The sequence below is a fragment of the Lipophrys pholis genome (genome assembly GCF_963383615.2).
Source record: "Lipophrys pholis genome assembly, chromosome: 1".
NCBI classification, from domain to species: Eukaryota; Metazoa; Chordata; class Actinopteri; order Blenniiformes; family Blenniidae; genus Lipophrys; species Lipophrys pholis.
The window spans coordinates 4750896-4763120 of NC_137635.1; the positions used below are offsets into that span (position 1 = coordinate 4750896).

Below are 12225 nucleotides of genomic sequence, written 5' to 3' on the forward strand. Positions count from 1 at the left end.
TTTACACAACAATGTTTTGAAAATGATGTCATTGTCCTGTTAAACGGACAGCCAAAACAGAGAGTTTTATGTCTTCACCTGAAAAGGTTTTTACCTCCAGGTAATTCCTTTCAAGGAAAAAAAAATGCTTCCTGTGCCTGGTGTTGTCTGTGTTTCCACCATGGCCTCAAGTCCTCGGAATAATATGCAAATCAGGCAAATGAACTTGGCAAATTGAATAAATGTAAATAAACTACATGTCCAATTCAGAAGGGATGATGAGAAGAACGAAGTGAACCACAATACAGCAGGTCACCATCATGTCCGATTAATGCCAGAACTTTCTAACATTTCCAAATTACTACGCAATGACTAGTAATTCAGACCCTGGTTCCAGCGGTGGAAAAGCACAATGCTCTTGTGATGGTTCCAAAGACTTGGAAAAATTTCCTGTGATGTAAGCATCTTATTAGGATTCAGATTATACATCTAACTTTAACTCGCCTGGCTATTATTGGAGATAGATATCAAGTTCATCTTGCATATTTACTTCTTTCTGATTTTCTAAATAAGGAAGCACATTGCATCGCAGCGATCTAATATCAAAGTTAATTCTGCTAATTCATCATTCCAATGTTTTCTCATTCCCAGAATGCAGGACTGTGAGCTACATTTGTCTCACTACTCCTCCTCCAGCATGACAGCTATGTAGATGAATATCTACTTCTCATCTAGAAAGTAATGAAAAATCCACCCGTATTTTACCAACAGAAGTCTTGTCATAGCCCGGAGCGTGTAGTTATTTGTAGTTCCTTGCATGTAGCATTGCATCATTTTGTGAGATGATTGTATTTTGAGTTTTGGTTTCGGATTATTTGTAATTTGCATTGCTTGTGTTCCTCTGTTCATAATCAAACTGGAGTTTCAAAGCCAACAGTGTTTTGGTCACAATAACAAGTTTCAATTAATTATTTATGTTGAAAGTTAGCGAAGCAGTTTTTATTGCCTTCTCCATCTCCGTGATTATGGGATAACTATGGTACAGTGTCATGCACAGTAATCACTCTGCTGTGTGTGTGTGTGTGTGTGTGTGTGTGTGTGTGTGTGTGTGTGTGTGTGTGTGTGTGTGTGTGTGTGTGTGTGTGTGTGTGTGTGTGTGTGTGTGTGTGTGTGTGTGTGTGTGTGTGTGTGTGTGTGTGTGTGTGTGTGTGTGTGTGTGTGTGTGTGTGTACAGTCTTCACAGAGGAAACGGAGTGACCCTGCATTTCTCAGGCGCCTTGCTGTGTGGTAACTGTGGTCTCATTAGATTAAATGAGGAGGCAGCGTTTCAAGTGGGTGGTAGTCTAACCCAGGCTTCCCAGACAGCTCCAGAGGAGGCACTCTGAATTGAAAGGTTCAACAGCGCTAAAGTTAGTTTTTTGGTTTGTTTTCTTTATTTTCTTTCTCAAGCAAATCCTCCAGACTTAGTTTTTTTTGGAGTGGATGTATGTCTATGCCCATAGCAGGATGCCTCCTGCTACATTCATCTAAATAAAGAATAATATGTTTAAAGTCGGGATGAACCGATTCCACTTTTTAAAAGGATGAGAACAAGTACGAGTACTAACATTGAGTACTTGCCTATACTGTGTACCGATACAATGAATGCCATAAGGCCAAATTTATACTCCATACGCAAATGATATGTGACGGCTATGCGTTGCTGCGAACGACCTCCAACAGCCTCTGGATTGACGCACAACACCAAATATCTTGAAGGCGACAGTCAGAACGTGACACACTCTCCGATATCTGCTGTAGACTGAGGGACCGAGCTCGCTGTGTGCTTCACAAAAGCTCCAGTTCACTGTTACCAAGTGTATTAGGGCCTGTCTAATTTAAAACGCAGCTTCGACTTTGAGGTGTGAATGAGCAAGACACACACTTGCTGAAAATGATGATGCCATCGCCACACCTCTCGACCTATAACCCCATAACGTCACTTAACAACAACAATGGCGGCCGACAGCTGCAGAAGCTACTAATGCCAGTTGGTTTAATAAAGCGATATTTTGGATTTCTGGAATTCGAGGATTTCTTTCATGCCTTCATGTTTTCTTCTCCGTTTTTGATGTATGTCGGTGCCACTGGGTTATGGCGCCACCTAAAGGCCTAGTGCATGTACAACACCGTTTTGACTCGCGTTCACAGTGAAGTGGATGGAAATCTTTTTAAGAACGACGGGGAGAATGGGGAAAAAAAAGGTACAGTAAAGAAGAGAAAGGAAAAAGAAGGAAAGATGGAAATAAAGACAACGTGATTGACAAAGACTCAAGGAATGGAGAAGAAGAAAGGATTGATGGAAGGAAGAAAAGCTGCTGCTCCTTCGCTACATGAAAGATGGGGGGAGGTGAAGTGAGGAGAGGAACGAGTGAGGAGGAGAGTCAAGGCAGCATAATAGTTTGAGTCCTAATCAGTCTGATAAGATATGACAACCTCAGAGCCTCAGAGCCAACAGAGCTATTCTCTGTCTCCCACCTTCTCTCTCCCTCGCTCTCACTCTCTCTCTCTCTCTCTCTCTCTCTCTCTCTGTTCTTCCCTCCGCCACACACACACATACACACACACACACACACACTTGCCAAGACGGTGGTCATTTACGCCGAGGAGTCGGCTGTCAGACCCTGTTCACACATTCTCTTCAAAAACATTGCTGCCCCTGCAACTCAGAAATATGCAGCTGCGAGGGGAAAACAGATTATTGAACAGAACAGTAAACAACTCGACCCGAGTCCCGGCCAATCATTTAGTTTGTCATTACATCATACGAGGGAATTGATTGGCCACAAGTTGCATGAAGCCAAACAAAGACCAGAACTTTTTTTTTCTTCTTTTTTTTCCTCGCAGCGTTCCTCCACCGACTCCGACTTCGCAGCACCGCAGTGCGCTTCCCCGCGCGCATTGCCATCTGTTATTTTTTTCATGTGATAGGGGAGTACCGTATCACAAACATTTTGCCGTGCACTTTTGTATCGCTCAGTACTTGACACAAAACCACACCTGACCACTAAAAGCCCTCTGGGTTTTTTTTTTCTTTTTTCCCCCTCCTCCATTGATCTGCCCGCCGCTCCCAGGACTGGCCACCTGCCTGCACAGCTGCTGCTCATTTGCTCATTAGTCCCTCACTATATATAAAAGGCAGTACGCCAGGCAGTGTTGTTCTACTGCCTGACTCATTCATGTTTGCTTCATACCTGTTGCCGGTCGTCTTCCTGCTGATTCTGCAGTGTTTGTTTGTGAGTCTCTTGTCGAGCAGGGAAGCCGAGAGAATAACGAGTGGCTCTGTTCTACCTGCCCAGCTTGTTGTATCTGCCTTGGGATCTACATCTTCGACCCCCGTATCACAGGCCTGATCGCATCAGGTTCTCCTTGAGTGATTTAGTTGTCGTAAACTTGAGCTCAGTAATGGCAGATGGCCGATCTCACACAGTTTGCCCCCTTTGCTGTTGTAACAATTTTGCCTCGCCTTGTGGGGTGAATAATAATGTACCACAAGTCATTCAAAGACATGAATTTACAAAATGTCACTTATTTCTGCAAGCCAGTCAATTTAGCATTTGTGATTGGTTCATTCCTTTTTCCGCTGCGATTTACAAGATGCCCAACAGATTTTCTGTCTACTTTTGTCTCATGAGGCGATACAGCAATGATTTTTTTTTTCTTATTTTTGTAATATTTTTTTTTATTTTGTGAGAGCATGATAAAACAATATGGTGCAAATACAACTTTTCTGAAACGCCTCTGCACATGCACAAGTAGATGGACAATAATACTAATAATGGCGGCCTCCAGAGTGTCATGACTCAAAGTCCTTATTCTTAAGGGACTTGGTTGTTTTAGAGTTGAGAGTCACCCGCAACAGCAATCCAACTACATCATCTGTCATACAAATGTCCGTGAACTCGACATTGTTAATGTTTATACCGTATTATTCTCTCGTGTGTGTGTGGATTAATTCCAAAAACAAACAACAGCGCCAACTCGTAGGGTGGCATGTTAACTACATCATTTCTGCCAATTCCAGCGATTGTCATTTTCAAAATGTTGCCATAAAAACTCAAACATTCTAATTGTCAAAATGGCATTGAACTAAAAAGCAACACCAGCTGTCAGAAACAAACCGTCAGAATTCAACTTAAAAACAGCTTCAGAAAGTAAAAGAACATTTTGGATTATTTTTGTGTATTTATGTGTTAATTATTTGATTGACTCATATCTTCATGTTATCATGTCTTTGCAGACAATTGCAGATTAATTTGATGCAGTGAGGACTTTATTAGTATAACAGCAGGCAGGTAACACAGCCTGTGAAATTCCTGTTATACCACTCAAAATGTGGTTGTCTTTTGTCTTTTGCCATATCTTATAATTAATGGTCATAACATGTCATTAAAATGAAGCAGTGACGTGATCGTCTCCCACCCTGCCAATATAAACTTAAGTTTGTATGGCTGTTTAATAATGAATAGAGATGCAAACAATAGGATCAAATGTGTTGCAGAAACAAGGATTAGATTTATAGTGAGAATGAGATTGAACCGGTTTCTATGTCAGGGTAACAGGGAGAGAGATGGTGGTTTGTTTATGATGTGCTCAGTTACCCTCACCACCTGCTACAGGTTCATGTTCTCCACAGTACAGCTGGAGAAACACACTCATGGAGCGTACACCTGTTTTAAATACAATCAACTCAATATGAAGTGCTCTGCTTGTGGTACTGCACGAGGTTAAGCCTCCCAGCATAGTTACATGAGTAAAGCTGACTCACCTCAGTATTTTATTGTGAAGGATGGAGGTCTCAAGTTCAATAACCTGGAGAGTTGGAAGCATCCCAGACGGGTCTTTTTCTATGACGGCATTACAGGACATGCATCAAAGAAATATTTCACATTGTGAAGATGTTAATTAGCTTTCAATCACTCTGTCAGAAACCTATTGAAAATGTAATTTGAAATTCTATTTCCAGTGATAATATTTTACATGTGTCAGAAACAATATCCGTGCTGATCCTATCAGTTACAAACCACCAGTCTGACTCTCGTATTGTCTTTTTTTTCTTTCTTTCTTTTTATTCCTTGTGAGTCATTGTGGGTAACATATACCCACATTATATCATTATATTGCAAATGAAATTATAATGATTTCATCTCGGTGTTCTCCGGGACACTGCTGCTCTTCCTCAGACTCTCTCTTGCTGCACTCACATCTGTCTCTGCTCCTTGTTTACCCTCCGCTCCTGGCAGAATCATCTCCTTTCTATATACATCCTCTTTTACTCCACTTCATTACTTGCCATAACTTCGTCCCTGCCTGCGTCTCTCCCCTCTCTCGCTTTCCCTCCCGCCGACAGGTAGAAATAGCTCAGTGACGGCTAGTTCAGACTGTTGGATTATTGTGTAGAACTACTTTGCGATTTAGTCGGTGGGAGTGTACACTGCTGTGTTGGTGTGCTTACCCCGCTGATATACGTCTTTATTGAGTGTATAATTTGGTAGAGAGGAATTTTCCCATCACGGGTCATTGCTTGCCACGGACCACACTGCAACGCGCCGCTATGAGTTGTCATCACAGCCCATCTTCATTTGCATACATTTATGGCACCCCACTTGCAAGCTCTTGTGGTGTACGTACATATTTACAGGAAATATATACATAATAAGAAGGTATAATTTGGACCATAGATAGATACTCATTTGTATTAAATGTAATGATTATGCTAATTTCTATTTCTGGTTTTTTTTTTTTTTTTTTTTATTATTCATGCTGAGTGTGTGCAAGCATTAAATACTGTTGCAGTATATGTGTTTACACTATCACGGTAGGAATTCTTCCTCATCGTGGCAACGAAAATAGACATACATATAACTAAAAGCATCACAGTTGGACCTATAGTTACTTTAAGGATTAAGTTTAGAGGACCAGTTAGGGTAAGTCTGCGGGAAATGAATGTAAGCCAATGCAATGTCCCCAGAAAGCATGAAAACCTGTGCATGCGTGCCTTCCTCATGATTAAACTGTGCTATGAAGTGTTTTGCCAGCGATTGATTTTCCTATTCTGCTGTATAACTCTGACCTGCTGTGCTGACATGGTCGGAGCTTGTGGTTACATCAATAAAATGCAAAGCTTTTCTTTATGCCTTCCACCAATGAAGAAATTGTTTATATTTTACATGTTGCTTTCCCTTTTAGCCGTTTCCTTAAGCCAGGCTTGTTTTTTGTTGCTCTTTTTATTTCAATCGCAAAGGTTCAGCAAGCTCTCCATAGTAAAAAGTGCAAATTGTTTTGTTGTATTGCTTTATATTCCCCACAAATTAAACATTATTAGACAACATGCATCAAATCTGGCTTGATCTGTTGGAAAATGGTCAGATCATCGGGACTCTATCGTGTTAAAGTCTAATGCTGTCCTTTGTTTTGTCTGCAGCATAAAGTGAATCCCCTGAATGTGACCCCGCCCATACAAGCTGTGGACCAAGACAGAAACATACAGCCTCCTTCTGACAGACCAGGGATATTATACTCCATCCTCATTGGTAGGTTAAGTTGGTTTTGTTTTTTTCCGTACTGAATGCTGACGTGGCCGAAACCGCTTGTAAATGAAGTGACTGCTGATTGACATTGATTTATATTTCAACCAAATTTATTTTTACATGTACTTACCAGAAATTGACCATAGCACAATGAAAACTATAAAAATAAATAAATACTTGTACTCCTGTTCCAGAAGCATGCATGTCTTCTGACAACCTGTGAAGTTATTGCCAATAATTTCCATGAGTGCGTCTTCACATAAACCGAAATAAGAAAAAAAAAGCATCTGAGTCTTCTTGGCCTCATCTTGATTGAACTTGGGAAGAGAAAACAATATTTAACAGACTGTGCATGCTCAGCAATAGAGGTAATAGTTGATGTTTCAAGTTCCAGCGCTCCTTAGACAAAAGTGGAAGTGTTAATTGATAGAAAGGGTTTCCAAAGCTCCAGATGAGGCCACTTAAATGTTTTGGCACAGGAATGACTCAACAGAGTACTATGTGGAGCAATTACCTAGGTGTTTGTAGGCAGTTTACAGAGGATAAATTAGAGAGATGGAATTGCCTTTCCATTGATGCTTCATAAGTGCTGTAATTTGAAAGTGATTTATAAGAAGAGCGCTCCATTGCCGCGAGTCATCTTGACTACTGTTTGGAACTGTAAAACGCAAAAAACTTGGACTTCATTCGGTTTTTTTAAGACTCCTGCTGTGTAACTCATCTCTGATTCCACATGCATTATTTAAGATACCGTGATTAAAAAGCAAAATATTTGTTCCAGTATTGCATATCATATGCTCGTCTCATTTGAGTGGAAATGAGCAAAAATATTGGGGGGGGGGGGGGCATACATGAGTTGAGGAAGATTTATTGTGATTGTTGTCGATACACAGAATCAGAGTCTTGGAGGTTCATTATATTTAATGGGTGGCAAAGCCATTGTTTTCTGGGAGTGATATTTGGGATGCCCTTGTAGCCAAAGTAGTGTACGGAGGACTGATGGCTGCAAGCAGAAGATAGGGAATGTATTCGCTTAGGCCTTGATGTGAAGTACAACGGAGGGAGAAAAAAAACTAAAAAACATGGAACCACACATAAACAGCCATCCTATGGAGAAAATCTTGCCATCTTGGAATACATTGTCCCCTGGAAGGACCCAGTTAAATTGATGCATGCTATAAAAACGTAACAAACATACAGAGAAATGCACTCTCGAGGAATGTAATTGTGCACATGTGCCTGTGCTGCTGCTCCCCTCAACAGAACTTGATTTCCCCACTGAACAATGCAGCAGTGTGTGTGTGTGTGTGTGTGTGTGTGTGTGTGTGTGTGTGTGTGTGTGTGTGTGTGTGTGTGTGTGTGTGTGTGTGTGTGTGTGTGTGTGTGTGTGTGTGTGTGTGTGTCCCCACCTGTCGGGAGCTGAGATGAGAGAGCGAGGAGCATTAGCCATGCTTTCCACCCTCACCCCCCCCCCCCCCCCCCCCCCCCTTTTCCCCCCTCTGTGTCAACAACCGAACAAACATGTATTGATTCTCAGACCAATTACCAATGTTTCCGACTGTCTCTCACAAAAGTAGATTTTGTTTGTTTGTTGTTGAGTTTTTAAATTTGGATTTTTCTGTTTCCACTGTTTGGTGCATGCTCTCTCAGGTAAACCGGAGTCCTATGCAGAGTATTTCGGCCTGAACCGAACCACAGCAGAGCTCCTTCTACTGAAGCCCATTGACAGAGAGCTCTACCGTCGATTTGATCTGGTTATCAAGGTGAGACACACTGCAACTGCAAACCGGGCGGGTTTTAACAAGATTCCCCTCAATGGAAACATCTATTAGAAACACAAAGCTAACCCTTCAACTCAATGTGCGTAGTTTTATTTTTTTTAGTTTGCTTTCTGCCTTTTGAAGCTTAAATATCTATCAGACTGCCGATCACCAGACCTCAACTTCTACCATGTACCTCCCCGCTTTGTTTAGCCCGACGTGGTAGCTTGCCATTAAAATCACTCTCCTGAAAATCTGAAATTGCGTAATTGTGAACCATCACAGCACTCCCATGCTGTGTGTGTAGGTGTTTTTGTCTCGGCTAGACTGTTAATGGAATTACACAACCAAACATACATTCGGTTCAGCTCTACTGAAACAGAAAATATAGAGAATTTCTCCTCTCTGGGTTATTTTTGTTGTAATTAAAGGTGTATGCGTGTGTACATGTGGAACATTTAGATACGTAGCAAGACTGTAGAAGTGTTGCGGCCTACGAGAACTAATCGATGATGAGGGGGAGGAGGGGGGCAGAGATGAGATCAGAATAAAAAGAGGGGAGAGGTTGGCACATTTACACTGGACTTTCGCCTCACAAAGTATCCACACCCCTTCGTTTGACAAAGTTTGTGGTCTTTCAGGAATACTTTTTTTTTAATTAAGTCTTCCTATTGTTACCAAAATCATATTCACACAATGTAAAAAGTCACAAACTGTACAAGGTTCCTACATCAGGTCAAAACCAACACCAAGACACAAAGTCCAAGAAACTGTGAAGGGTGAGATCAGGGCAAGGTTACAAAACTTTTTTTTTTTTTTTTTTTGAAGCTGTCAGTGTTTCCCGGAGCAAAACCACATCAATAATTACAAAAAAAAAAAAAGGTTTGAGAGCACCAGCACTTTTCATAGAGTGAGCCGTTGGCCCAAACACTGAACAGGCCGGTTCCTGGTCAGTGAGGGTCACTCTGACGGAGATCCAGAAGTCCTCTGCAGAGACAGAGAAGGTTGTTGAAAAGACAAACATCTCGGCAGCACTCCTTCAGTCGGCCATTTATGAGAGAGTAACCATCGGGCAAAAAGACGGCACTTAAAGACACACGACAAGCTGCTTTGCCAAATTGCACTTAAAAGATTCCGAGAGTATGAAGATAAAGATTATCTGTTCAGTCGAGTACATCCATCTATTTTCTATACACTCTTCATCCAAGTTACAGCTTCGGGTAGCCGGAGCCGATTGCAAACTGAGGTTGGGTGAACAGCAGGGCACACAGGCACACGTTGCTATAAAACAAAACAAAACACACAGAGACATAAACCACGACACACTACACACAGAAAGGTCTGAAAAGCCTGGATTCCAACCACAGATAGTCAATGGAAGCATTCAGAGATACTGTCAAATGCGTGTTTATTCAAAACTTGACAAAGCAAGCTCGGAGAAAAGATACGGCGATGAGCTTCACCACGTTATGCTCCTCTTCCTCTGAGTGCACTCATGTTTTATCCTTTTGAATGTAAACCTGACATACATAACAGACATAAGACTCCAAATGTCACAAGTGTTTACTGGATGATCGTAGAAGAAATGCCTCTGTCCTCGGTCGCATTATGTTTTATACATTGCTATGCGACAGATATTGTCACCGTTATAGATTTCAGAACTCAAGGCCTCTGTGTGCTTTCTCTAGCTGTTCTGTGTTCACGTCAGTCTCTGACGATGTAACTGGCCTCTAGGTTACAGGTAGAGAATTGTTCTAACCTGTGATACTTTAAAGAGAGAAGAAGCAGGTCAATATAGATGAGTTATTCATAAGGTGACATCAATAATTTCTGGACGGAGTCGCAAACTGAGCTGTTTTGGAAGAAGTTCATCCGCTCTGTCCGAACACCACGTACTGCACTGCTTCTACATGCGCAACTTAAAGATAACGTTACGGTTCATGTGTTAATTTGACAATCACACCATCAAACCAAGGTGGGAATGCTGTTTGAATAAAGATGAAGAAAATGCCAACCTCTCAGAAGAAAATCCAGCTGTCGCTGAAGCCCAAGATTTTAATTCAGAACAGTATTTCTTTCATGCTTATCGTTGAATGATAACATGAAAATGCCAAAATACGAGCCATGTGTGTGTACAGGAATCACACTGAATGTGAAGAGACAAAACAAATACCCAGAGGAAAAAATTAAATAATATCCTCCGACCTCCAAATACCAAGGAGGTTGTTTGTCTGCAGGGGGCCAGCCTCAGAAAAACAGATATGCAGGCAATCAACCATTTGCCCAGTCATGTATTAGAGATTACACGCAGGGAGGTGGGGAATAAATCTTTCGCTGTGTCTGTAGCAGACGTGGATGTTACATAGAGCAAGTCTGAAAAAGAAAGTGCCTCTGAGCCGAGGAGGTGGAAACACACGGGAAAGATGCTTTCATGCTTTTTTTGGTAGGAGGAAAAAAAAAATCACACTTCTTTTCAGAGTCAAATCTCAACCCACATACTCTACATATCATCATCTCACATGTCCACCTGTGTAATTGTCCTCAAAGCAATGATAAACTGGATGATTTTTTGAAAGTTTTCTTCAATACCAAGGTAATCCAGTGACGATCGTCGAGCATACGAACATACGGTTGCAGAAATGGCTACCCAATGCAGGCAGTGTTCAAATCTCCAGTCATAATGGGACTTTTGTCATATTTCTAAAGAAAATGTCAATGTTTGTACCCGGGATGCTCGACATGCAGTTCTTTCATTCACCCGATCACACAGAATAAAACAAAGCCAGCTTTTATCCTCCGTCTAATAACAGTTGGTTTCCTGTGGTACTTTGCTTCTGTCTCAAAAAGTAAGCAGCTGCACCACTACTGACTCACTCATCAAAAACAGTTTTCATCTATACAAACAGCTTTAATACAGGAAAAAAAATAAATAAATCAACACTTAACTTGGGTGTGACTACAATCAAGATGTTTAACTGGCATGCATAAATGCTGTCAGCATCTGTCATCTGTTGACTACGATATGATTCTCACTTTTGATGAGCACTTTAGGTAAACGCCACAGCGTTTCTGTGGGCTGAAGTTGATTTATTTTCTCTCAGGCCGAGCAGGACAATGGCCACCCCCTGCCAGCTTTTGCCAACCTCCAAATTGAAGTTCTGGACGAAAACAACCAGGCGCCCTACTTCCTGGAGGCCAGTTACCATGGTTACATCAGCGAGGCGTCACCGGTGGGCACCACCATCGCGACCGACGGCAGCCTGTCTGCACCGCTGGCCGTCATCGCTCTGGACAACGATGTGGAGGAGGTGAGGGTGAAGAGAAAATCAAAGCTATTACTTTCATTACCCACAAATTGGATTAGAAGTATAATCTGAATTACATAAGCATCAAAGGTTGCACATTGCGGATCATTTTGATCCAATTGTAACTGATCTTTGCTTTGTTGTGCTAATCTCAACATTTTTAAACTTTATGGAAACAATTTTTTTTATAAGATTACAAATTTGACGTCTTTTCTTATTTACCTGTTGCAAGGAGTCGCCCATTAACCTGATACGCTCCGTCTTCTTATAGCTGACCCCCAATGAGACGCCTGTAGGTATCAACTGAGTTCATTCTTTCCACCTTTTCAATCGTTTACTATTTCCAGTTCACTCTTGATGCTCATTGTCAACGATGATCAATCAACAATTTAACCCTTTATCGACCGTGTTTGGTATCTTGCCGATTTCTTCACAGAGAGCTGAGTGAAACCATCCATGCTCTTCACTTGAAAATGAGAAAAATATACCTTTAGTGACACGATATTCTATCAACCGCAATTTGTATACCCGTCGAAATGGAAGTGATGGTGTGTAAATTAGTGGGCTGAGCCAAGTTTATGCCTCATTCATGCAAACATATTCTGCACATTG

At 41.5% G+C, this 12225-nt stretch overlaps 1 protein-coding gene across 1 annotated transcript in view; it reads left to right on the forward strand.

Annotated features, from left to right (window-relative positions):
• The window catches only part of LOC308123894 (protocadherin-15-like), a gene marked incomplete at both ends in the record, with an annotated part of 180180 nt that overhangs the window by 42644 nt on the left and 125311 nt on the right, over positions 1-12225 (forward strand). The window contains 4 exons of the mRNA XM_080486619.1: positions 6443-6551; positions 8199-8311; positions 11410-11616; positions 11885-11905. Coding sequence (XP_080342745.1) covers positions 6443-6551; positions 8199-8311; positions 11410-11616; positions 11885-11905 — 450 coding nt within the window. The remainder of the gene's footprint in view (positions 1-6442; positions 6552-8198; positions 8312-11409; positions 11617-11884; positions 11906-12225) is intronic.